Source organism: Setaria viridis, chromosome 2 (genome assembly GCF_005286985.2).
Source record: "Setaria viridis chromosome 2, Setaria_viridis_v4.0, whole genome shotgun sequence".
Taxonomy (NCBI): Eukaryota; Viridiplantae; Streptophyta; class Magnoliopsida; order Poales; family Poaceae; genus Setaria; species Setaria viridis.
Genome location: NC_048264.2, coordinates 22513123 through 22539973, shown reverse-complemented (window position 1 = coordinate 22539973; position 26851 = coordinate 22513123). Strand labels below are relative to the sequence as shown.

The 26851-nt window shown below is 46.3% G+C and overlaps 1 protein-coding gene across 1 annotated transcript; it reads left to right on the top strand.

Moving 5' to 3' along the window:
* Positions 1-16760: 16760 nt before the first annotated feature.
* LOC117846163 (uncharacterized) lies at positions 16761-23072 on the top strand. The gene is made up of 9 exons (XM_072291832.1): positions 16761-16929; positions 17064-17243; positions 18615-18628; positions 20689-20775; positions 20889-21011; positions 22022-22174; positions 22294-22395; positions 22725-22895; positions 22989-23072. The coding sequence occupies exons 1-9, from the start codon at positions 16761-16763 to the stop codon at positions 23070-23072; spliced, it is 1083 nt and encodes a 360-aa protein (XP_072147933.1).
* The last annotated feature ends 3779 nt before the right edge of the window (positions 23073-26851 follow it).

The following is a 26851-nucleotide window of genomic DNA, read 5'->3' as shown; positions in this document are numbered from 1 at the left end:
TCCTCGTCCACGCAAATGTGTCGATGGACATCGCGCGCCCATTGTCGTGCTCCACCCTTGTTGCGGGGGCGCTCGTCCTCCTGGTGGGGCACCGCGCGCGCCTGTGGCTGTTGTGGCCGTACCGAGATTCTGGCAAGGGCCCCAGTCGTAGCTGCGGTGCGTGGTGGGGGAGTGCGCTGTCTCCCCTCGGCGCCATCGTCATTAGACCCCTCGGAGTGCGCGTCAGCCATGAAGCACTCACGCGAGGGGTGGTGGCACCCGTTATCAGAGCCGGCGTCGGAGGCTGTACTCACCACGCCCACGAGCTCGTTGCTCGTGGGTGGCACGGTCATGAACCGTGCCAGGAGGCGACCATGGGTCACCGCAGCATTGCGTAGCCTGAAGGGCCACTCCTCCGAAGGGGGCCTCGTGGCGCGCGCCCGGCCGCTCACCACTATCCCGGCGGCAGAGCCGGGGACGACGGGGCGAGCGGGCAGGACAAGAAGAGGGATCAGCTCGATTCCCTCCCCCATGGTGAGGAAATCCAAGCTCCCGAAGCGGACGAGGGAGCCGGGAGCAAAGCTGGCGTCATGGCTGGCCATCGGAAGCCGGTGATGTACGCGCAAAGGTCCCCTACCTGGCGCGCCAACTGTCGTTGTCAAGATTAGTGGATCAAGACTACGACTAGTAAATTTCTTTTATGCGCGTAAGGCTTCGGATGGTGGCGTGAGAGGATATAGAGTTAGACTGGTTCGGGCAAGGAAAGCCCTACGTCCAGTATGAGGAGCTGCTCATGTTACTCACGCACGGTCTGTAGTAGAGGTTACAAACAGGTGAGAGAGGGAGCTGGTCCCAAGTCCTTGGGTGTGCACTGATGCTTGTGACGTGAGTGTGGGGGTTCTCTTGGCTTGAGAGTCCTCCGGTCTCAGGGCCACCGGTTCTTCTTTTATAGCGCAAGGAGGGTACCGGGGTTACAGGTGAGCCAGGTGTGAGGAGAAGTAAAAGATATAAGCTAAGTGAAGTAAAAAACAAGGAAGAGGACCCAGTCCCCGGGTCGCCGCCTTCTGCCCCAGCCTTCACCCCCTGTCAGCGTGGCTATCGGATGAGGGCGGCTATTGCCGGATCCTATCGACGATCCTCCGGACGACCGTCGCCGCCGGGAATGATGATGGTGTTCGGCCGTGGCAACTGTGCACGTTGGGGGAGACGGCTGACCCCTGTTATCCTGCTTGCGGCCCGTGGAACACGGACGTTGCATCCCTGTCGCCGGATAGGCCGAGCACGAGAACGGGCGGCGCTCCCTCCTATGCCAGGCGGCGCATGCAATGAGTGCCCTATGGCAAATCAGGGGGAGCCGCGGCCACTGTAGCCTGTGTGGTCGTGGCTACAGTGTTCCTGTAACGACCGACCCCTAAACCTTCCTAGTTAGTCTTGATCTCAGCCCTTAACCTTAGTCAACTGTTTTGCTTAACCACACCTAAGTGCCCAGTTTTCCGCCGATCCCAACCCCTGAGATCCGACCCCTTCCTGCTTCACTCCTCTTCCGACCCCGGCGAGCTCAGCCCACCGACGGATTCTGCTAATCTTTCTCACACGTCCGATCTATCCACCGGTGGACCCGTGAGATCTTTTCCAGATCCTCCGCGACAGCCGCACTCGAGTTGCATGGCCGCCTCAGAGTCTTCCTGCCACGTGGCTCGTCTTCTCCGACGCTGCCGCTCAGTTTTGTCTCTGGCAAGCAACCGAGTGGGTTCCCGCGCCCCCTTTCCCCAATAGCAGCGGAAGCCCTCTGCACCCCTTTCTGCAGAACCTCGTCTCCCGCGCCCATCATCACGCCACCAGATCCCGGCCCCAGAGCCCGATGTCGCCCATCTTTTCCGTCCCTTCAGCCACAGTTGCGCCGCCCGGTTGCCGCTACACGACGATTCCTCCACCGCCAACCCCGACCGCGGCTGCGACAGTTCCTTTCCCCGCTTTGTCAGACGCCGCCCGACAATCTGTTGTTCCGTGCTCTCCCCCGCGCTCGCGTCCGCCTATCTTCTCACCTGTGCGCCCTCGATTCTAGTGCCGTTAAACCGGTCGCTTCTATCACCTCTTCCGCACGACGACGCCCGCTTTCCGCCAAATCTCAACCACCAGTCTACCCGCCCCTACGCCGCCCTGACGGCAGAACGCAATGATCGCTGGCGTCACCCCCCGGAGTTCTGCACCACCGCCCTCTTTGCTCAATCGCCACCCCGGCAGAGCACTCCATTGCTTCTCCCCGGCCTTCGCGCCGCTCCCCTTCTCTCTCTCCGCGCCGTTTCCGTTTCTCTGCTCCAGCAGCTATATAAGGGATGCCCCCGTCGCCAGAGTTCCCTCCGCTCTTGTTGCCCTTAGCCTTCTCTAGCTCCCTGCTCAAGCTCCTAGCGCCACCCGCCCAGTTCTTGAGGAGTTCTTCTCTCAGTTCTCCCTCAGTTTTCTCCAAGTCACCAGCATCTTGCTCCCCCGTGCTGCGTAAGAGCTCTCTTGTGATCCTCAAGAAGCAGCGCCGCCGCCGGAACTTGCCCATCGTAGCCCTTGCTCGAAGCTTTAGTCCCTCCGCCCAAGTTCGCTTCTTCCCGACCCCAAGCTTTCCTTTCAGGAAGAAGGTGAGTTGCCGACCCCAGTCCGCCTCGCCCGACCCCTCCTATCCGCCCGACCCTAGTTCCGTCTCGTCTGACCCTGTCTGTTCCGCCGACCCTTATCCGCCTCGCCCGAGGGCTTGGCTGTGATCTTTTTCTTCAACTCGAGGGTGTATGTGTAAAACTTGGGAACCCTTCCGCGCTTGCGTCTAAGGATCCCAGTTATCACATCCTCTAGTTCGAGGATCAGACCACTAGTTCCTTTCCTGCCCTTACCTCTTGATCATCATCAGCTCTCTCGAACCACCATAACCTCCTGCTCTTTGTCGCAAGTTTCTGGGCTCAGGTGAGCCAGTGTTGCTGTTGAAGTAACCGTCTAAGCTAACCCTTGCATTGCATTCGTGTAGAGCTGCACCTCGCCGACGGTTTCTACGAGCTTCACCCGGCGCCAGAAGAAGAAGCTGTAGCCGAGCTCCTGCCCTCCAAAGCCGAAGTCGCCCCCGAAGTCGAGCAGTTTCCGTCCTCCTTGCTTGAAGGCAAGCCCCGGTTGCATGAAAGACCTATGTGTTTTACCAGACTTGCGCATGCCTTCTGTAACATGCTTGTGCATTTACGTATAGGAGTTGTGTGAAACCCTAGATGCATAAACATAGTTATTCCAATGATCTGAGCACTAGATGTTGGACCGAGTAATTGCATTGCTTAATTAGGAGACGGTAAAAGTCGAGTGATTCCCTGTCACTCGCAAGTTGTAGGAGTTGGATGTCTATCTTTCTGTTACAACTATAAGGACGATGGACGGGGCAGGGTTTTGGGTAACTCTTTGGTGGTCGGATGGTCGCCCCGTCTGTCTATGAAATCTTGCTAAGGTCCGACAGTGGTGGTGTTCGTGATCAAGTGTTTGAAAGTACTAGCCTCATACTTAGTATGGGATGAGGAAGCCTAGTACCGGATTGAACCTAGACGTGAGCGGTCGCCCCATTATTCTTGGAACGGAGTTTCCCCTGCGGGTTGTCGCACGTGGTGGCAATGCGTGGTCACAGGACGGCAGAGGCCGGGTCTGTGGAACCTTGCACCAAAGGAAATGGGCCCGACACGGGTTAGGGAATTGATGGGGAAGGCCGACACAGGAAGCGACCTCCGGGTGCGCGGATGTCGTGAGGCTAGGTTCACCATGCATGGTTAAAGAACTCGAATCGATTCATCTGCCTCTCACAGTTTGAGATTGCTTGATCGCTATGTCACCCTGACTAAATGAGGAATCTGATGATGGCAATGTTGTTGTTATATCTACACATCTTGTTTGGTTCTATGAATGCTTAGAATAGGTTGCACAACCTAGACTGGTAAATGAACATAGAACCTGAGCTAAAAACTGAAATAGGGATACTTAGTGCTTTTGGCAAACAAACCCCTCAGCCAAGAAGCCTTGCATGTCTAGAAGGAGGAGTAGCCCTTACTCCTATCGGTTAAGTCTTGTTGAGCTTAGTAGCTCAGCCTTGTTGTGGCTCCTGTTTTTCAGGTGAAGTTGCTGCGTCCGACCCCTCTCTGGTTGGTGCTTGGCCGCCCCAGCTCCCGCCGGGCTGGACGGTCGAGTGGGACCCCTCCTCGGACGGCGAGGAGAGGACTCAGTGATGTTCTGGCTGGCCTCACCCGGACATCTGACCCCGACGAAGTCTTCCGCTAGTTTTTCTCTGCTATTTTCTTGAAATCTTGTAAAACTCTGGTGTTGGATTTTATGGCCGAACTAAATGGGTAAAACTTGTTCAACTCGGTGAACTTGTTGTATTCTCTGTAACCGCTCACCTTCGTGTGGGTTTGCTAGACTCGATCCTGTTTAAGTGGTTAAATCGGATGAAATCTGACGGCACTTCGAGTTAGCTCGGTTTAGGCAGGAGTGTCGCATGTTAGGCGGCTTAACCCTGCTTATTTAAGCTAATCCGAGGTGGTTCCGCCACAGTTCCGCCCGGGTACTTGTGGTGGGTCACGTCGAGGGGCGCGGCCGCCTTTCTACGCGCCAGAACCGCGGCGCATTTATGGCAAGATTGGCGGGAAGCCCACGAGATCCGCGCCCTCGTCTGCCGGTCTGCGCCCGAGGCGGACCCTTGTCTTGTGGGCCCAGATGAGTCCGACCCCCTACGCCCGGGGTTGGGCGCTCCCGACCCTGGGACCGTGGGTCGGGCGAGGTGGAGTTTCGCCATCGAGGGGTCGGGCGTGTCCGACCCCGGGGCCCTGGGTCGGGCGAGATGGAGTGGGATGCTCCTTGCCCATGCCGAGTCGTCGGTGATCATCATTACCGCAGGTGGGCCTGGGCCTTCATGATTGTTGTCTTAAGGGGCATAAGGAGGTCGTTAATATTTCCCCCCAACAGAAGTAGTCAACCAACCAAGGCAACATAGCCAAGGACAGAGCAAACGCAAGGTCCCAATACGACATAAAGACGTCGGAGATGCCAGCTGCACCAACTCTGCAAAAAGTCCTCGCCATGGTAGGAAAAATCACGAAGTATCAAATTCCAGTGATCTACGAGAAGTAATCAATAGTCGTCGTGAACGCGAACGCGAAGTCGATAACTATAACCATTTTCCTGCTTTCACAACGCGGGTAATGAGGACAAGATTACCCGAAAAATTCAAACCAACAGGAATCACTAAGTATGACGGCAAGCAGGACCCAATTCAATGGCTCTGGTGCTACTCGCTAGCAATTCAAGCAGCTGGAGGCAACGACAACACAAAGGTCATCCATTTTCTCATATGCATGGAACCCGCACCTCTAACATGGCTTGAATCACTCAAACCTAGAACAATTGACTCTTGGGAAGATTGGACAAAAGCTTTCACCAACAACTACGCGGGCTCCATGACCCGACCAGGAAACAAGATCGACCTAAGTCAAGTAAAACAAAACGAAGGTGAAACACTGCACGACTACCTACATCGATTCTTCGAAAAGAAAGCTACTATAGTTGACATTTCAGAAACAGACGTCATCGAGTGCTTTCAAAATGACCTCTATGATCGTCGAACATACCAAGACTTTGGTAGACGACGACTAGTCACCGTCAAAGACCTCAAAGTCAAGGTACAACAATGGGCAAACAAAGAAGATAAAGAGCGTGAGCGATTTGGCTCCCATCGCAACCATGGGCGCGACAATAACAGTCACGAATAAGACAGGAACTGAAATACCGATACTCGAAATAACTACTCGAGTAACCAAAACCGCAAACACAAACCTGACAACACCGTTGCTTCCATGACCAACTCAGGAAAGAAAGGATCCCGCAAACGCGATGAAGGACCAACCTTCACCGAACTACTCAAGAAACAATGCCCATGGCACCCAAACAGCAAACATTCAGCGATAGATTACTACAGCATGCGCCGAGTAATGCAAGATTTACCCGCACCGCCACCTCCCGAAGAATATAATCAGAAAAAGGATAAGGGAAAAAACAAAGTCAATAAGGATGAAGAAGGTGAGGGAGACTTCCAGACCGCCTCCAAAACAGTCAACGTAATTTTTGGCGGAATCCCGGGTACCGCATCCAAACGATCCAGCAAACTGGTACTCAGAGAAATTATGACCATCGAACCAGCAGATCCAACACCACTAAAATGGTCTGAGGTACCCATAACCTTCAGCAGAAGGGACCAATGGACAAGTTTCTTAGAACCAGGCTGATTCCCCCTAGTACTCGACCCTGTTGTCACAGGCTCAAGATTGACCAAAGTACTCATCGATGGTGGAAGCGGACTCAACGTCATCTTCGTCAAAACACTAAGAAAAATGTGTCTTGACATCACAGACATGCTCACTCCAACAGACTCACCCTTTTATGGGATTGTACCAGGAAATGCAGCCATACCACTAGGCCAAGTCATCCTACCAGTAACTTTCAGCACTAAGGAACATTACCGAACCGAGTACATCAAATTTGAAGTCGCCAACTTCGAAACCTCTTACCATGCCATACTCGGGAGACCAGCTCTGGCTAAGTTTATGGCTATACGACATTACGTCTACTTGGTACTCAAGATGTCAGGACCTAAGGGAGAATTAATGCTACGAGGAGACCTAAGGCGATCTTACGAATGCAACATCGAAGCCGTGGAGATTGCAGCAACTTCTCAAGCACCTAGCCCCATGCAACAAGTTTTCTCAGCTTCAAAGAAACTTCATCCGACAGAACTCGAAATCCCAGAAAACAAATTGGGGCCAACAAAAGTGAAGCCAGCAAGTAAGAAAGATTTCAAAACAGTTGATCTCCAGACCGGCGATCCTTCTAAGACAGCTATGATTGGAATAGGGTTGGATCCCAAATAGGAAACCGCGCTCATCAGTTTTCTTCGGCCTAACCATGATATCTTCGCCTAGAAGCCAGCTGACATGCCTGGAGTGCCCAAGGAACTGATTAAGCATTCCCTAAATGTTGATCTCAAAGCTACCCCAAAATGACAACGCCTACGGAGGTTCGCCCAAGACAGAAGAGGAGCAATTAAAAAAGAGCTAGCCAAACTACTTGCAGCAGGGTTCATCAAAGAAGTTTTTCACCCTGATTGGTTAGCCAACCGTTTACTCGTCTGCAAGAAAAATAATGAATGGAGAATGTGCGTCAACTACACGGATCTCAACAAACATTGTCCAAAGGACCCTTTTGGACTACCACGGATCGACCAAGTAGTCGATTCTACTGCCGGGTGCAATTTACTCTGCTTTCTCGACTGCTACTTAGGTTACCACCAAATAAGCCTCAAAGAAGAAGATCAAGCCAAAATAGCCTTCATCACTCTGTTTGGGGCTTTTTGCTACAAAACAATGTCATTTGGGTTAAACAATGCGGGCGCAACTTATCAGCGCGCTATACAAATGTGCTTCAACAAGCAATTACACCGCAACATAGAAGCTTACATGGACGACGTAGTCGTCAAAACAAGAAACCAGGAAGATCTAATCATCGATTTGGAGGAAACTTTTTCAAGTCTGCGAACCTTCTGTTGGAAACTTAACCCCACCAAATGCATTTTCGGTGTACCTTCCGGTAAACTACTCAGGTCCATCATTAGCCACCGCGGCATTGAGGCTAACCCGGAGAAAATATCTGCCATCACAAATATGCAAGCACCAGCTGGCATCAAGGATGTGTACAAACTCCCAGGTTGCATGGCAGCCCTCAATCAATTCATCTCGAGACTTGGAGAACGAGGACTACCCTTCTTCAAGCTTCTCAAACGTCAAGACAAGTTTCAAAGGACAGAAGAGGCAGACAAAACTCAAGAATTTGCTGTCAAAACCACCAATCCTCACCACTCCATCCCCAAATAAAGACTTGCTCCTATACATACCTGCAACCACTCACGTCTTCAGCACCGCAGTAGTAGTCGAACGGCCTGAACCAGGCCACGTTTATAAAGTCCAGAGACCTATTTACTTCATCAGTGAAGTACTCTCAGATTCTAAAACTTGGTACCCACCAATACAAAAGCCGTTCTACTCAATTCTGCTCACCTCACGGAAGCTATGACATTACTTTCAAGAACACAGCATATCAGTCATCACCGACTTCCCGCTCGGCAAAATCCTTCACAATAGGGATGCCACGGGTAGAATTTCCAAATGGGCCGTAGATCTCGAAGCTCTATCTTTAGAATACAAACCAAGAACAGCTATCAAATCTCAAGAATTGCTCGACTTCAGGGCTGAATGGACGGAAAATCAAGTACCAACGCCAATCGAGAGGCCAGAGCACTAGGTTATGTACTTCGACGGTTCCCTCAAGCTCGAAGGAGCCGGCGTCGGAGTACTCCTGATTTCCCCAAAAGGAGAACAACTCAAATATGTCCTTCAAATTTTTTGGGAAGTCTAAAACAACGAAGCCGAGTACGAAGCGCTGCTACACGGTCTTCGTCTCGCAATCTCCCTCGAAATCACACGACTACTAGTATATGGCGACTCGCTAGTCGTCATTAACCAAGTCAATGACGAGTGGGATCAAAACAAGGGAAACATGGACGCTTACTGCAAAGAAGTCTGCAAGTTAGAAAACAAGTTCTCAGGCTTTGAATTTCATCATGTTATCCGCGACAACAACGTAGCCACTGACGTATTATCAAAAATGGGCTCAACTCATGCAGAAGTTCCAGCAGGAATTTTTGTACACGAGCTCCATAAACCATCCATACCAGAACAAGTCACACCACCAGTCATCAAACATACCAAAACCAATCGGGAGATCATGATGATAGAAGTCGACTGGAGATCATATTTTGTCAACTACATCAAAGATCATAAGTTACCATCTGACAAAAATCAAGCTGAGCTAATTTCCCGACGAGGAAAAAACTATGTTCTAGTCGGGGACAAGCTCTACAGAAAAAGTGCATCATCAGGGGTACTCAAGAAATGCGTTACCCGAGAGGAGGGCTAAGAAATCTTAGAAGAAATACACAAAGGGATCTGTGGTAACCACGCCTCTTCACGAATAATCGTAGGCAAAGCTTTCAGAGCAGGCTTCTACTGGCCCATGGCATTGGCCGATGCAAAACAATTGGTCCGTAAATGCCAAGGCTGTCAATTCTTCACTAAGCAACAACATGTACTTGACCACAAACTCATCACAATCCCTCCAACATGTCCTTTTGCTTGCTGGGGGCTAGATATGATAGGACCACTACCAACTGCGCCAGGAGGTTTCAATCGAGTACTCGTAGCCATCGACAAATTCACCAAATGGATCGAAGTCAAACCCGTCACTTGCCCCAAGGAAAATCGAGTCCTCGACTTCCTTGACGAAATTGTACATCGCTATGGTTTCCCAAACAGGATAATCACCGACCTGGGATCCAATTTCAACAACCGCGATTTCTAGGAATATTGCGAGAATAGTGGAATTGACGTACGATACGTCTCGGTCGCTCACCCAAGGGCTAATGGACAAGTCGAGCGTGCCAACGACATGATACTCGAAGCACTCAAGAAAAGGCTACACGACATCGGCAACACAAGAGGAGGCAAATGGCTCAAAGAACTACCTAATGTCCTACGGGGACTACGAACCCAACCATGCAAGTCTACCGGGTTCTCCCCCTATTTCCTTGTATATGGGTCAGAGGCTATCCTCCTCGCAGATGTCATGTGGCAATCTCCTGTAGTCGAACAATATGATGAAGGAATAGTACAAGAAACAAGACGCCTGGATTTGGATAGTCTGAAAGAAACAAGATGCGCAGCCCTAATTCAATCAGCCAGATACCTCAACGGGTTAAGATGCTATCATGACCGCAATATTAAAGAGCGATCCTTCAACTTAGGCGACATGGTCCTCAAATGAATCCAGGACACATCAGGGTTGTACAAGCTCATCTCGCCATGGGAAGGTCCCTACATCGTATCCAAGGTCATAGGACCCGGATCATATAGACTACAAGAACTCTCAGGCGAACAAATACAAAATTCCTAGAATATAGAACATCTTTGTCGCTACTACCCGTAGTAGACCACAGAGCATGTACTCGGGCCTTCGCCCCAAATTTTTCAAACAAAACCCTATTCTCAGCCAGTCAGGGCCCGATGAGCTCCAGCGCTTCAACTTGCTACTCGAGCTCTCCAACAGCGAGCCCTACGACTTGATCTCATCAAGCCTCCGATTCATCAACAAACCGCAGAAAGTACCCACAGGCACTAAAGCTCTAGTACAAGTTCCCAACTTTAGGAGACAAGCAGTTTCTAGTTACTCTTTACTCAAGCAAGACCGACACAATGATCAAGTAAACTCAAGATTGCTTTAAACGGGATAATTTCTGAAGTTACATGCGATTACTCATAACAGAGTAAGGGTATTCAAAATACAATATAACAGCACAACAAAGACTACAAGCAACTACCTACTAGTAGTCTGCACATAAGCCTCAGGCTGTTACTATATCAGAAGGATACACAGGCCTGACGACTACTAAAACAACAAGGTGTATGCAGCATCAAAAGGCAGGGCCCGCACGCAAGGAAGCTGCACAGTGCGTAGCCATATCCAGGTCCTCCTCCCAAACAACACCAGGAACTCCTTCACCGCCGCTACCTCGACAGCAGTAATGATGAATCCTCGATGCAGCATAAAGGAGAAAAACAACCAAGACTGCTCCCTTGCTAGCTTCGGCACGCCATCCCACACTGCATGCCACACCTCCACCTCTGATCAGAGAGCTGGATAAAGACCGTGGCACTCATCACCCATCACTCGCGAGTTCCAGCATGGACTTAGCTGGATCATGAGCTGCAAGATGAGGCACGCGACAAACCCTCCTACAAGGATTCTTCTAGCATCACGGCTATCCCTACGAGCGCAAGAGTATGTGGAGGGAAGGTGGCTCTAATCTACGAGGAATCTTCTAGCACCGGGATACTCTTTGAAAACCTTCTACAATCGAATAACAGCAATCTAAAGCAATCCATTGCTACCACGGAGAAGCACGACCTTGGACGACCCTCCCAGTGGTCTATTTATAGCCAAGTGCCACAACCACTACCTACTCAGAAGTCACTGCCTGCTCGTGATGACAAGCCTTAAAGCATTGACGAGTCAGCCAGACGCTTTCTGACCCCACTCACGTGAAGGCATTCAACTGCAAAAAAAAAGTGTATAGTTCGCCCGTGCACCTCTCTTAAAAAGTGCAGAGAAGGACATAGTACTTTCAACAGGAACGGCAATAATTGACATCTGTGGCAAATAATACGACTACTTGACTAAACTCGGACTTGCTCCCTCAGACTACAAAGATTAGCCAAGACAAGATCATTCATCAGACTTCAAATAAAACTCATAAATTGTCTCGAGTACTCCAACAAAGTACTCGGCAAGTGATAACTCGAGAGCTACACAAGACTAAGGCTCTTCCAAGGATACAAATTCAGACATCTTCGAAGCGATCGGCTCAGCCTCCTCCAGATACTGCACATAAGCATCCTCCGTGCAGTTCTGAGCAACACCATCACCAGCTGCCGTCAAATCTACTCTCGGGTAATATGACTTGACCACCGCAAGGACTTGTTTGCAAACAGCCTTGCAGAGGCTAGCAACCTTACCCGGAGCAGTCTTCAGCCGCTCGACTAGTGAGCAAGGCCCAGCATCATCTTCCAGCAGAGCGATAGCATTAATTACATCATGTGCAGCACTAGTCAATTCTTGGAGCTCGCCTTGAAGCTTTCCTATGGTCCTACCATGGTCTCTACAGGCCACCATGGCCATAGAGAGCATAACTCCATTTTGATTTTTTCTATCCCTCTGATACTCACATGCAGCCTGAGCCTCAGCCAACAATGCCCGGAGATGGTCAACCTCATCAGCTACCCGGTCATGAGCATTCCTCCAGTCAAGAAGCTGGCTACTCACAGCAGCCTCTTTCCTCTTGAGCTCTGTGCCAAAATACCACAGATCAGAACCAACGACTATAGTCAAAAATACTCAAAGATCACGAGTACTTACCTTGATACTTCCTGTTCAAGGATTTATAGCGATTCTCCAATTTCTCTTGCAAGACTTCATGGTCCCTCCGCTCTACGGCAAAAGACTTTGCAGCCTCCTCATGAACTTTCAAGGACTCTGTAAGACGGCTACATTCTTGCTTCAGTTGTGCCACTCATTGCACAGTGTCATTTCGCTCCTGGAGGGCCTGAGCATTCCTTTGGGCTCTATCATATAGGTCCTGCAAGCAACTCAAAAGCAAGACATCAAGATTTGTCAAAATACGATAAGATCACACACCTAAAAGCTCTGGATAGCTCTTCGAAACTCGGACTCTGACGGTAGCTCAAGCACTAGACCCTCGGCATTCTTAGCAATCTGAGGCTCCAGACCTCCACCCAAAACAGCCCTTGAAAAAAGAAAATTCATAAGTCGTTACAAGATACAATACATCAACTTCAAAAAAGAACCCATACTCCGAACCACATACCCGGTACGCCAACCTCACCCAATCTAGTCGTATCAACTAAAGCCAAGGTGCCACCGACAGTCATTGAGGACGGCACACCCCCAGAACTCGAAGGGACCGCAAGAATCTCCACTGAGCGGATAACTTCTTGAAGCATGGAGATAGTGGCACCAAGACGATTTGTGTCAACCTCGGGTGCGTCATCCATCATCAAATCAACCAAGGGACCAGAAAGTGTAGTCGGAACACCAGACTCCATTTCTGCATCCACAGGAATGATATCCTCAGCATCCCTGGATCAAAACAGGAGGTCATTACCCATTCTTTGGAAGTTCAAAAATACAATACAAAGAAAGATCTACACAAAACTCACCAAGATGATCGTGGCGGCAATCGCACACGTTTTTTCCTAGTGACTGTCGGTTGAGTACTCGACACCACAGGATCAGTCGGAGGAACAATATCCTCACCAAGTCCTAAAAAGAAAATCAAGGATGAGACTACAAAACTTTAGACTACCAAATAATCAGAAAACTCACCACTGGCGATAACATTGGATAACGAAGCACCATCAGCAACCACCGGTGTCTTCGCGACATCAGTCACCTCAGAAGCACCTCTGGCTGCCAACTCGGGACCTGCCGGCGCCAAGGCTACTAACTCGAGACCTGCCGGTGCCAGAGCTGCCAACTCGGGACCTGCCGGCGCCAAAGCTGCAAACTCGGAGGCTACTATCCCCAAGTTTACAAGAGGCACCCCCATCGGCAACTCTTCAATAGCTGCGACACTGACAACAACATCCTTGGCAATAGCGACTACCTCACTAGAAGTAGCCTCGTCGCCGCCCGGAGTCGAGTCGTCGGCCTTCTAAATCGGCTAAAATCATCAGCATTCAAGACAATTTTTCAAAAAAAAATTACCAAATACGACTACATACCTTGGTACTCTGCGACCCCTCGGGGGTCAAACTCGACGACGAAATAGGCTGCACACCAGCTTTCTTTCGAACTACTCACCGTTTCTTAGCAAGAGGAGAAGGTTCATCATCAGTGTCAGCCACGACTACCTCCCCACCATCAGACTGCGACAAGTAGCCGAAGAGAACCCGGGACTGCAAACAAATAGTTACTCGAAAGTATTGCCACGTCTCGAAATACACAAGTCAAGCAAAAGAACATACCTCTGTTGGCCCATACCAACTGTCAAATTGACGAAGAACTCTCGGAATCACCAGTACCTCCTGATAGTTCCTGAAAAACTTCCCCAGCAACGCCTCCACATCATCATCAGATATATCATCAGGAGACATCTGCGACGGGTCATCAAAACCCGAGTACTCCGAGCCTAAGTGTGAACCCTCCGCTGCAAAGGCTGAACCCTCCGCTTGAGAAAACTGGCGGCCACATTGATGCCAGTCAAGCCCAACGACTTCAACTCAGCAATTTGAGACAGCAAGTCAACAATTTCAGGAGTATCCTCAGGCTCGCTCACCCAATTATCCGTGAGCTTGGGAGCGTGCCCAGTGACCACTGGTAGAACAGGATCATGATTCCCAACGTAAAACCATCTTTTTTTCTAGTCGCCATGAGAATTAGGCAAGTCATACTCGAGATAAGCACTCGAGTTCCTTAGCTGAAATTCAGCCCCTCCGAAAACCTCTGTTCTAGTCGTACTAGGTTGCGGCTTACAGCAAAACAACTTTCTAAAAAGTTCAAGACAAGGAGGGACACCCAGGTATACTTCACACAAGTGTACGAAGATAACCATATCGAGCACGCCATTGGGGTTCAGGTGAACTAACTGAAATTGTAGTACTTGAGAATACCTCTGAAGAAGTCGAAAGTGGGCACTGCCAGTCCTCTCTCGACGAAGTGTGCAAGCATGATAGTCTCCTTCGGGTGCTCCTAAAATTGCCATGCATTGCCAAAAGCAAGCCTCCACTCGAGTTGAAGCTTCGACTGAAGAAGCTTAGCATCAACCAAAGCCTGAACCGCCGGTTCCTTCATCACAGAGTGCTACTAGGTGATCCCAGTTGGCGACGGCGCAGTCTGATTTGTCGGACCACACTTCGGTGCTGGCAGTGCAAGCTCTTTCCCCTTTTTGGATTTAGAACTCACTTTACCGGCACCCGCAGCTTGACCCTAGGTTTTCTCCGGTTTCTTCCCCATCTTCTTGACACGCATCAATCAACCTAGGGAAAGGGGAAGAAAAGAAGGATCGGCGGTAGATCTCACTCAAGGGCAAGGAGAAAGCAGCAATGGCGGCGGCGGCACAAGAAAGGGCGACAGCTCAAAGATCAACAGGAAAGAGGCACATGAAATAGATTTGCTAAAAAAGAATGTAACACTAAACACCAGTGGGCCCGCCATGTTACATCTCCATTACCTCCGTATTCCAAGCGTCAATTAAGCAATGGTCAGATATAAATCAGATTTATCACCATAATACCCAACGGATACTCAAATCAAGAGGTTTGACCACTTCATCGACCACGAATAATTGCCTAAGTGCTCGGGGGCTGCAGATACTGTACCCGTTGGACAAAGTTTTCTTTTTTCTGAAGACTACTAAAGCCAAAAACTGAACACGGGATTGACCCTCAGCGTGATTCTTCGATTCAACCTAAGGCTCAGGGGCTACTCCATAGGGAGTGCGATTGTCATCGCACTGCCATATAATATCTCCAAGGCAAAAGTAACTCAAAGCAGAGACAGAGTACCTTCCAGCCACGCGACAGTACTCGAGTACTCGAAGACATCACAACCACCTAGTAAGCACTGGGATTTACTCGGATAACGACTTCTGAGTACTCGGAACTGTTCCACTCGACTACAAAGTACTCAGGGGCTTATCGGGTATACATCCCAGGCCCACGGGTAGGCCCTGTATGGCCCATTTAGGGGTGTACTCGGACGTGATCAAAGGCTTGGGGACTAAGCGGCAGAGGAGCATGGCCTACTTGGACTCCTGGAGACTAGTCGGTGTACATAATGAAACTACTCTGTCTAGACCAAGTAGGACTCTGTAACCGTACTCGACTAGGTTTCTACCCTGTAACCCTACTCCCCCGATCATATAAGGGCGGACGGGGACCCCCTCCAGACAACTCATCTAAGTTCAATACAATCAACACACAGGACGTAGGGTATTACGCGATCTAGCGGCCCGAACCTATCTAAATCGAGTTCCTTGCGTCACCATCAACTCCTTGATTCTCGACGACACCCACCGCACAAAATATTACCTAGGGTATCCCTAGGCGGGTTGCCGGTCTAAAACACCGACACTGGGATAAAAAGGGGTCTTTTATCTCGGTTGGTGTTTCCAACGAGGATAAAAGGGTCCCCACGAGTTAATACAAAAGAATTGTATCCCCTGTATAGTCAGATGTGAAAATCACGTGACTTATGACTTGCGACGTGCGCGTGGGGGGCCCTCTCTGAGATACCCCGGGATTTTTTTTGCAGCGCCTGGCGTGGCGATCCTTTTTATCCCAGTTATTACCAACCGGGATAAAAGGAGGTCTTTAGTCCCGGTTAAGTGACCCGGGACAAAAGATCCTCCTTTTGTCTCGATTAGTTTATCCCGGATGGATTTTCGAGAGATTAGCACCCTACCAACCGGGACTAATACCGAGTTCTCTACCGTGTCTTGAGCGGTTGAGCCCTTGTTATCTTTCATTATCTCGTTCAATTCCCATCTAGTATCTTTTTGTCATATCTAGCTCCAAGGGTTACTGTTCCTTTTGTTGTCGTCGAACTCTTTATCATAGTCTTCAAAATTGTCATAATATAGTGTGTTTAGTCTCTTTCCCATTGTATAGTCGAGACTAACTCAGTTGTTCAACAGTTTAGTTAAAAACAAAAATAAATATTTTCTTTTAGAAATCAAAACAAATATTTTGATCATTTGGTTCCGGCTTGCACTTTTTAATTGTCATCTCGATTAATTAACTTTTCTAAAATAAATCTTTCAAAAATTAATAAACCGAACCATAATAAAAATTTATCTTAATTTAATTATACAACCAGCAACACTTGCCTCAATAACGGCCCATAAAAAGCATCTACAAGATGCAACTGGGCCAGGGACGGGCGATCAGCTTCCTTCTTCTGTACGGAAGCGCCGCTCCCCGGACTCACGCTTCCCGCCTATTTCCATTCCCCTCCTCCCCCTCCCCTCTCTCTCCCCCTCGCCGCCGCGAGCTGCTCGCGAAATCAACTAGCCCTAACCTTCCAGAGCCCTCTCCATGGAATCCTCCCCGTCCTCCTCCGGCTGGCCTCCCTCGCATCCGCAGGGAGCGCGGGCACCCCTGCTCATGCGCCGGAATCCCACTCCCAGGGCCGACCTCTCCATGGACGATAACACGGTCAAGCTCCTCCGCGCGGCGTACGCAGGCGACGTCCCGAAATTCAAGAGTGAGTCCTCGCGAGCTGAGGCCCGCTATTTCGGTTTCGTGCTCTGATCCTGGATCTGGGAGACCTGATTCTGATTTTGGCTTTGCGCGGCGGGTGTTGGGGTACCGGTTTTGGGGGGCGACTGATTCGTGCAGAACTGGCAAAGCGGCTAGAGAAGGCGGGGAAGAGCATGGCGGAGGTGGTGGTGGGGATGGAGGCCCCGTGGGATCGAGGTTATGGGCCATTGCACTATGCAGCGGTGGCGTGGAAGGTGGAGATGTGCAAGTTCCTGATCAAGGATCTTAAGTTCGACGTCGACACGACTGAGGCCCTAGGTAACATTTTGCTTCTACCCTGCAGTTTGGTTGGTGCGTTTCCTTGCACCATGGCGCATATTGTGTTGCAAAAGTGGGTTGTGCGTTGGGAGGGATGGGTTGGGCCGTGTAGCCTTTGCTCTGATTCGTGCGTGGAACGGAAGGTATTTTGGATTTCTCGGGGAGAACTGTTGGGGGATGGTTATGGTTGTGACTGGGTGACACACAGTATTTGTGATTTTGCAAGCGACGGTGCTTGTGAAGGAAGGCTTATTTTTGTCAAAGGCTGGAGCTAACCGATGGCTCTCAATTTCCATCAAAATATATGGGGGGACGATGTGCTATCATTATCTCCTTTAGCGTTGGTGCCAAAGGGACCCAACTATTTTGTTTTTCCTTTGGAGCAGAGCAGGAACTTAATTGATGCGTGGTAGCTCCTAATGGCTTCTCATAACATTTGTCTACTTAAGGGAAATTATCCAAAGAGTTTGTTTCTGTGGAAATGAATGACGAGTCGTGGAAATTTGCAATATAGCATTCACACTATAAAGGGATTGTGGATGATGGATCTTGCCCTTCATTTTGAATCTTGTGCCATGATTCGCCTGTACAACTGTTTGGCAATGAATTTAGAATACTAAGCTCTTGACTAAATAATTCTTTGTTCAGAGGCAAGAAAACCTGATCATTCTGATGAACTCTTACCATTTCTTATGCTGCTGCCAGGTGTGACACCTCTAATGCTTGCAATACAATATAGGGGCTTAGCCGTTGCAAGGCTTCTTCTTGTTCATGGTGCTGATCCAAACAAAGCAGCCAGTAATGGGGTTACTCCTCTCCATATGGCAGCATGTCTAGGTTCTCTCCATCCTTCCGTATGAGTGTTTTAGATTATAGTTAGCCAGTTCTTTGAGATTTATTTTAGGCTTATCATGACCAAATTTTTTGCAATATCCATCCTGCGATAAATTTCAACTTATGTTTATTACTTTTGAGTGGTTGCACTTTGTAGTGATCTACTGTCTAGAGTTGATAGCAGGAATTATTTAAAGGTCAGTTTTGGGGCTTATATAATTAGTCAATAAGAACAATTTCCACACGGTGGGTTCATCATTCAGTTACATTTGGTGAATTTGAGCTCAACTCAGAACTACGCTATGCCTAACCAAAAGAAAAAAATGGCAAGAGTGACAAAACCGTTTTCAGTTGCTTGAAAACACGCATTAACTGAACTAGACACTTGGCATCATAGGTGCAATCATGTAGACACAGATAATGAGATAAAAAAAATCTGGATTTCACTAATAAAGGGCATTCTTTGGGTGGACAACAATTTTTTTTTATCTTGCTAGTTAATTCTGCATTGCCTGACTTAAAATTTGGTCTTTTTAGGTAATGGAAAGAGTGTTCGGGCTTTTTGCATCCTCTGATGCATTACAATTAGTTATTACAGAATTTCATCAAGATATCAGAGAATGTCTTTCCTTTGATCTTCCTTTTGTGGCATCTTCCAGAACCACAACCAATATATGCCCCTTTGGCCCTTCAAATTGCCTGCATAAAATAAAATTGGCCTTGACCATGTTTTTCCCATCTCAACTATTAAGATGAAACACACTTTATTTACCCAGTTTGGTTACTGCTTCTTCAAAACATGTTTGCAATTCTTAACTTAGTTATTTTAACTTAATCTCTTGGCCACGAGCTGGCATTTTATTTATGAAACACATATTTCATTTAGTACTTGAAAATTAATGTAATGTGAGTATTTTAATTTCCTTGTGTTTAATCCAGATACATGTGAAGGAGCAGATTTATTATTGTCCAATGGAGCATATGTTGACCCTATGTGGGAAGAAAAAACTCCACTGTACCTTGCTTGTCAGTGTGGAAATGATAGAATGATGGAACTATTATTGCAGCATCAGGCAGATGTAAACATTTCTTTCTTTCCAGCTTCATTTTCCTCTTCTTACCAATATATGATGTATTGAGGTGCTGTAATGTATGCATGTTAAATGAATAAAGAAATAGCATCTGGACAATTTTGTTTGGGCATATAAATGATCATGTTTTTCTTTTATTGTATTTCTAACACTCCAGTTCTATTTCCTTGATCTGGAGGTGTATTTTCCATTTCTATTTTTACATGCTTGACCAGGCTGAGCTAGGACTCGTATTTTATTGTCCAGCTCAATTCCACTGGTCTTTTAACTTATTTTGTTCAATCGTCCCTTGTTTTATATGTATTTCATCTTAATGCATGTCTACCAGATGATAGCACGTGGTAAAACCATAATTCTATCTCATGTTAATCTAATGGTTATCTGAATATCAAATTTTGTTAGGGTACTTTTTTCCTACATTTCTGTAGTACAGTTTTGCATTGTTATATAATTAGGAGACAATATAGAAAAAACATTATCTAGCTAATGCTAAGCTTCAATTATAATGTTTATTAGTTTTTTTGAGGTTTTGTGAAAACAGCTCAAAGTGTTTTTTATGTAATTTGAGTTTTAGCAAAATTATTTTTTGTTATCTTGGCTTTCTATACCTAAACCAAACAAAAAGGTACTCCCTCCATTGCAAAATGTAAGATGTTTTGCTTTTGCCCTAAGTCAAAATTTTCTGACTCTGAGCAATTAAGTTTATAGAAAAGTGCACCAACATCTAGAGAATCAAATTAGTTTCATTAAATCTACGATGAAATATGTCTTGATAGTGCATTCATTTGGTATTGTAGATGTTAATATATTTTTAATTTAAGATGCATTGGAGAAGTTTGACTTGACAAAACTAAAACACCTTACATTTTTTAATGGAGGTAGTATCCTCTAAATCCAGTTTATGAAAACAAGTGGTTTTGATAAACTAATGTCTAAATGAGGTAGTATCCTCTAAATCCAGTTTATAAAAACAAGTGGTTTTGATAAACCAGTCATAGTCAAACCATATTATAGTTCATCCTACTTCTCATGTGTGATGAAGCTTGTTTCTTGTCCCGGTTTACCATTGCCTTGTCAATTTGTCATGCAAATGTTTACATGTCCATGGATACTGGGTAGTTAGTACACGAGCATACTCAAATGTTAGGCTGTTAGCATGTAGCATAGATTGTAATGGGTAACATAGTAAAACCATACTAACCTAATTTTGTAGCTGGGCCGTTTCAGTGTTTATTTGATTTAGGGGTTATATTGATGAAAGCAAGATTTCACCTAAACACTGATGCCTTACACCGTTATGTTCAATGATATGTTCAGAAAACAATACAAGTGTTAGGGTATTGTGATTTTGCTTGCATGTTCTTTTTATCTGAATAAAGTGGTTAAATCAAAGATTCTATTTCAGCTAACATTTTTCTTGATATTCCCATAAATTCATATTGCACTGATATAAAAAAAATTTCTCCAGTACCTTTTCCATATTTTTTGTAATTAACGTATTCTTCCTCTTTTCCTTACAGCCTAATGCAGTAGTTCTTTTAGTGTATACACCACTAAAAGCAGCAACATATGCTCATTCATTGAAAGCTGTGGAGCTACTTATTAAGGTACAATAATTCCAAGGAAACTGTTCGGGTTTAGTTTTATTTTTCCTAGGATGAGCACACTGCACAGGTTGAAGTTTGTTTGATCAATCTATAGTACATATTCCATGTTGCAGGCTGGTGCTGATGTCAATGCTGGTCAACCTGTAACTCCGCTGATGGTAGCGGCACTTGCTGGCTATACTGAGTGCATCAAGTGTTTGTTGAAAGCTGGTGCTGATGCCAATATACCTGATGATGTGAGTTTTATCCTACTATTGAGCTTCTACTATTATATTGCAAAATAATCTTCTAAAAAGATTATGAAATGAATGGTTTGCAGTAATATTCTATGATCCTGTCATACTCCTAACTAGAACATTTTATTCGAGGCCCGCTTAATAACAAGCTTCATAGGTTAGAAGATGGAATACAGCACTTGTTCTGATAAAATAGTTGAACCTTATGCTCACGAGCTTAACTAATGTGAAATTAATCAGTTGTAATATTTGGCATTTGCTCATAACTGGTTACAGCTTAGCGTAAAATTCCGCATTTTGATGTCTAATGTTATCTCTCATCAGAAAATTGAAAAGAAATTATGTGTGTATTTGGTTTGAGGAATGTGGTGGCCGATGCATCTTCTCACTGCTCACTTTTTTTTGGTTTGCGGAGTGGAATGGGTTGATCCATCACCACCTCATCCCTCACAAGCACATGGTTAGCTTAATAATGAGCAATGTATTCATCCCACCAAAATTCATTGGGTGACTCCATGATGCGCAGCACCAGCACCATTCCATTCTGGACGAGATGATTCTTCAAACCAAACACCCTGTAAATGTCCTGCTGATACTGAAGTTGTCAGCACCTGTTCTTTCTTTAGACATGCCTAAAGATTAATGGGAATCATAATAGATATACCCTATACCCTGTTCAATAAGTGGAACTATGGTACACATAAGCCATCCTCTTTCTCGGTTGGGCAGGAAGGGCAACCATTTGTTCTTAAAGCCAGCATTCTTTAGTTCGGATCAAAGAATTGGTTAGAAAACAGGGAGAGAGCTCTCCGTGCCTTGTTACTTAAGATGTGATTGCAAATCAGGACCTTTTGTTTTGAGATTTTGAGAGGAGTTGTTTTTGTTTGGGGAGGATTGGTGTTAGTAGCCATTGGACCTCTCTGGTACAATCTGTTGTGGAGGCTTGAGAGATTGACTAGATTCCGTGATACCACTGCATAACCTGAACAATCACCTATAATTACTTGCAGAAAGGTACACTGCCGGTAGAAATTGCTGCAATCCAAGGATGGCAGGAATGTGTTGAGATTCTTTTCCCTGTCACGGCACCTTTGACTAGAGTTGCAGACTGGAGCATTGATGGAATAACTCAACATGCAAAAATTATAAGATCAAAGGCACAAGTATGGATAAAACGTGCAGATTTCTAAAATTTATTTCATATCCCTTGTAAAATGGTTTTTCCATCATAGACTTTGCATTCTAATATTTTATCTGACTTTCAGTTGTCTATGTTGTTTAGGGTTATCTGCTCCAGGAGGATGGTAAACCTGATTTTGAGGCAGATGGTGATGCCGCATTATATGAAAGGGATTATGCTCATGCGTTAACTCTCTACACTAAGGTTAAATTCTTTAATTATACATGTCATTAAATTTAAGTTATACTTTTCCAATGCATCTTCTGACTTATCTAGTCATTGTCTTTTATTTTGATGTGCACCAATGTTGAAATTTCAAGAACACAACTTTGGTCATATATCCTCCAGAACTGGGTGGTTTTGTTATTGAACGTATATTTATCACTTTTCAATAGATGCCTTCCAATTAGTTTTTTCATAAGAATCCTATTAATATGTGTTTGAATGTTTCTTAAAGATAAAAAATGAAGTATATGTTTATTAGTAGTTCCACTTATGGATTAACTTGATCTTTTTTAATAAATAACATGCAGGCAGTGGAGGCTGACCCTGATAATTCAACCTTGTATGCGAAGATGAGCCTTTGCTCACTGCATGCAGGTGATAAAGGCAAGGCTCTGGATTATGCTGGTACCTATAAAGGTATGCGGCCGGACTTATCAAAGTCGTGCTCTGCACAAGGAGCGGCTCTGATACTGATGAAGGTAAGCTGCGCTAGGCTACCTAGTAGCAATGACATCTGATTTTCCAATTCTGCATCACATTACATTGTAATGTATTTGCACTTTTGTGTTTAGGAGTATGGCAGAGCATGCGAAGCACTCATGTCTGGTTTGCGCTTGGATTTTGAAAGCAAACCAACTGACATAGCATCTAGGTAACCTCTGCTGCATTTGGTTTAACCCTTTGGTTTGGAAATTTTGTATTCTTGATGCTAAGATTAGAGAGATGTCTCCTGAGAAAGTTTATAGGGTGGCATATCATTACTTATTACAAAATAATTCCTTGTACTCAACGCCAGTAACACCAACATATAAGTATAGTACTTCAACCCACATCGACAAATCTTGTGCTCCACAGAAACAAAATATAACTGACTTATGGCTCTGTTTCCTTAATTTGTTTCCTCATTTGGTTTGGAAAATTGGCTAAGCTTGTCCCAGTGAGCTTTATATTCACCTTTATGCTGGGCTGTCACTATATATCCTAATGTAACTTCTAACCATATTTGTAGTGGGGACCATCTGTGAAGAATTGTTGATACTGCAAAGGCAAGAATAATTGGACAGGTTATTGTTGTTACTACTGCACAGGCAAAGATATATACTGACAGGTCAAGAATCCTATGAAAGCTGGGATGCTCTCTCTTTTTTTTGGGACATGTCCAGGTTTTGTGAAGATAAACGATGTTGTGTGCTGTACTTATACTAGCTAAACTGTGAAACTGGACCAGATGGGTGTAAATATCAAACAATGCTGGAAGCCTAAACACCTTAACCAAGATGATAGTGATATTGAGGATTTTGATGCTGTAGAATTGCAGTAACAATGCTGCATATCCTCAAATCGCTTTAAACCTGTGTACTGAAGGCTGTTTGAACTGTGTTCAAAGTTGATGGCACAATCGATATATCGGAAGTATACTTCGTTGTTCTTACCACGTGAATGTTTGTTTTACTCCTATGGATAATACCAGAGTAACGTTCATCCTCGTAACCTTATCACACGCCTTAGGAGTTGCTGCGGCTTCTGGCCAGGCTACTCTCAAGTGCACGAGCAAATTCATGCCACCGGTCCGTGAATTTCCTCGGGTGGGTGCAAATTGTTTTAGTTTGTCGTTCTGAAACTAGGAAACCAAACATTCATGTGCATAAACTTCAGAAACCATTGCAATAGAGGTCTGAAAGAGGTTTTCATGTGATCGAAAGGCATCTTTTCAGTGATGATATATGGGGCATATGCATCAGTTGATGCTGATATATATGACGGACTTGTTTGATTTGAGCCTTAATCAACCTTGCCCAATTTTGGTCATCACAAGGAATTTTGGTAAGGCGACTATTTGGATTCTAACCATGCTAATACTGTAATACAGTCAGTGCTCCTCGACTATATCTATGACATGTGGGTTTCACATAGTATCTGATATCAATAACCTTTTTAAGTGTCAATTTTTTTAGGAAAAAATCTTCAAGTGTAGATATAACCACGAGATTCAAAGTTGGTGCAACCTTTCAAATGTGCTGCCACCTCATCATGACTAAAGCTAGCTGCCAGTTATTTGGTGGAGGCAGTTTATATAGCAAGCACATTGAGAATAGTGCCGCGCAGTGCTAAGCGGTAAACCTTGCACGGATAGTGTAGCCGAATCCCAAAATTCTAGCTCTTCTTTGAGAAGAAATCTTCCTTTGCATACGTAAGGAACTGGCTCTGTTTCAAAAAAAAAAGTACTAGCCCACACTGCCTAGCACCTAGGCATTTTTGCTCCTAGAGTGGTTTAGGACTCTATGTTCAAAACTATGATAAATTAGACGAGTAATATGAATAAATGTAATGGAACTTGTGGATGCGTGTAATGCCAAATTTCAAATTTGTTGTTGTATTATGACATATTCCTTTTCACCGCCTAGGGCGCCGTCTACACATGACGGCTAGGGCGCTACGCTCCTGGAGCAACTCCATAATCTCTGACACCAGGCTAAAACTACACATGGCCCAAGAGGTCATACTTCATCTAGACATTGTGCAAGAAAACAGAGAGCTATCGGCGGCTGAATTTGACCTCAGAGCAAAACTTAAGAAGCGCACCTTGGGATGGGCAACCATTGAGAGGGTGAGGAAAAAAGCAATGCTCCAGAATCACTAACACTAACATCCGCAAGGGCGACGCAAACACAAGATACTTTTATCTCAAGATTAATGGACGTAGGAGAAAAAACTTCATACAAAGACTACGGGGAGGTCAAGGATGGGCCATCTCTCATCAAGAAAAGAGGGAAATAATACAGAAACATTTCACCACCTCAATGGCCACCCCAGTTGCAAGAACAAGAGATCTAAATGGAGTGCCTCAACTTGCCAACGACGGACCTATCCTCCCTCGTTGTACCTTTCACAGAGGAGAAAATCCTCCGGGCCATCTCCCAGCTACCACATGATAAAGCGCCAAGTTCGGATGGATACACCGGCTTATTCTTCAAACACTGCTGGTCGGTTGTCAAAGAAGATCTCATTGTGGCTGTAAATGCTTTCCACAGCATCCGTTGCGCCGACCTCAACTTAATCAACTCAGCCAATATTGTTTTAGTGCCAAAAAAGGAAGGTGCAGAACATGTACAAGACTACCAGCCGAGAAGCCTCATACATGCCATAGCAAAAATCATAACCAAAATCCTCGACCTTCACTTAGCCCAACATATCCTGGATCTGATCCCGCATTGCCAGAGTGCATTCATAAAAGGAAGAAACATAAATGATAAGTTCCTCTACGTCCGCAATAGCCTAGCCCCACATATGCAGGATCTGATCTCGCATTGCCAGAGTGCATTCATAAAAGGAAGAATCATTCATAAACAGAAGAAGCATACACGATAACTTCCTCTACGTCCACAATATTGCCCATCGCTTCCACAGGAACAAAACACCAGCACTGCATATTTCGAAAGCTTTTCATTCGGTGCGATGGGACTACCTCCTCTCCCTAATGCAACACAGAGGCTTCCCGACACAGTGGACAAACTGGATTGCAGCGATTCTCGCGATGTCAACGCCAAAGATCCTGCTGAATGGCATACTGCTAGACTCCATGGCACATGGCCGTGGATTGCGCCAGGGTGACCCACTGTCACCCCTCCTTTTCGTTCTGGCAATCGACCTGCTTCAGAGGCTGTTGTCCCTGGCCATGGAAATGAAGCTACTCAGCAAGCTTAATGGGCGCGCAGCGAGATTTAGGGCCTCCCTATATGTAGATGATGTAGCCATCTTCATCAAGCCCACCATAAGGGACATGACCAACGTCACGACACTGCTGCGACATTTCGAAGAAGCGACTGGGCTTCAAACCAACCTAAAAAAACTACCATCGCACCAATCAACTGTCACAATATTGATCTGCAGGAGGTCCTGGCGGGCATAGCTGCAACAAGATCCGGCTTCCCAATGCGTTACCTTGGACTCTCGATCTCAACAAGGCGCCTGCGGAAGATCGACTTCCAGCCTCTGGTAGATAAAGCAGCCGGTAAACTATCAAACTGGAATGGCAGGAACCTCATGCAAGAAGGCAAAGTTAGCCTTGCTAAGTCTGTTCTCACTTCCCAGCCTGTTTACGTGCTCACGGCCCTAAAGGTCCACAAAGAAGTGATAGAGGAGATTGATAAGCTACACAAGAAATTCATATGGGCTGGAGACAAAGCGCTCACGGGTGGGAAGTGCAAAGTCGACTGGACTAAATCCTAGTTGCCAAAAGAGTACGGCGGGCTCGGCCTCTTAAATTAGGACAATTTCACGAGGGCACTACGCCTGCGATGGCTGTGGAATGAGTGGACACACTTGGAAAAGGCATGGGTTGGGATAGAGACCCCATGTGACGAAACAGACTACCTGCTTTTTGTCGCATGCACCACAATAACTCTAGGCAATGGCTTTAAGACAAGCTTCTAGC

Coding starts and splice junctions, on each gene's coding strand:
- LOC117846163 (XM_072291832.1), top strand. CDS start 16,761: ATGGAATCCTCCCCGTCCTCCTCCGGCTGGCCTCCCTCGCATCCGCAG. Junction 16,930..17,063: donor CGACGTCCCGAAATTCAAGA/GTGAGTCCTCGC, acceptor TGATTCGTGCAG/AACTGGCAAAGCGGCTAGAG. Junction 21,012..22,021: donor ATGCCAATATACCTGATGAT/GTGAGTTTTATC, acceptor AATTACTTGCAG/AAAGGTACACTGCCGGTAGA.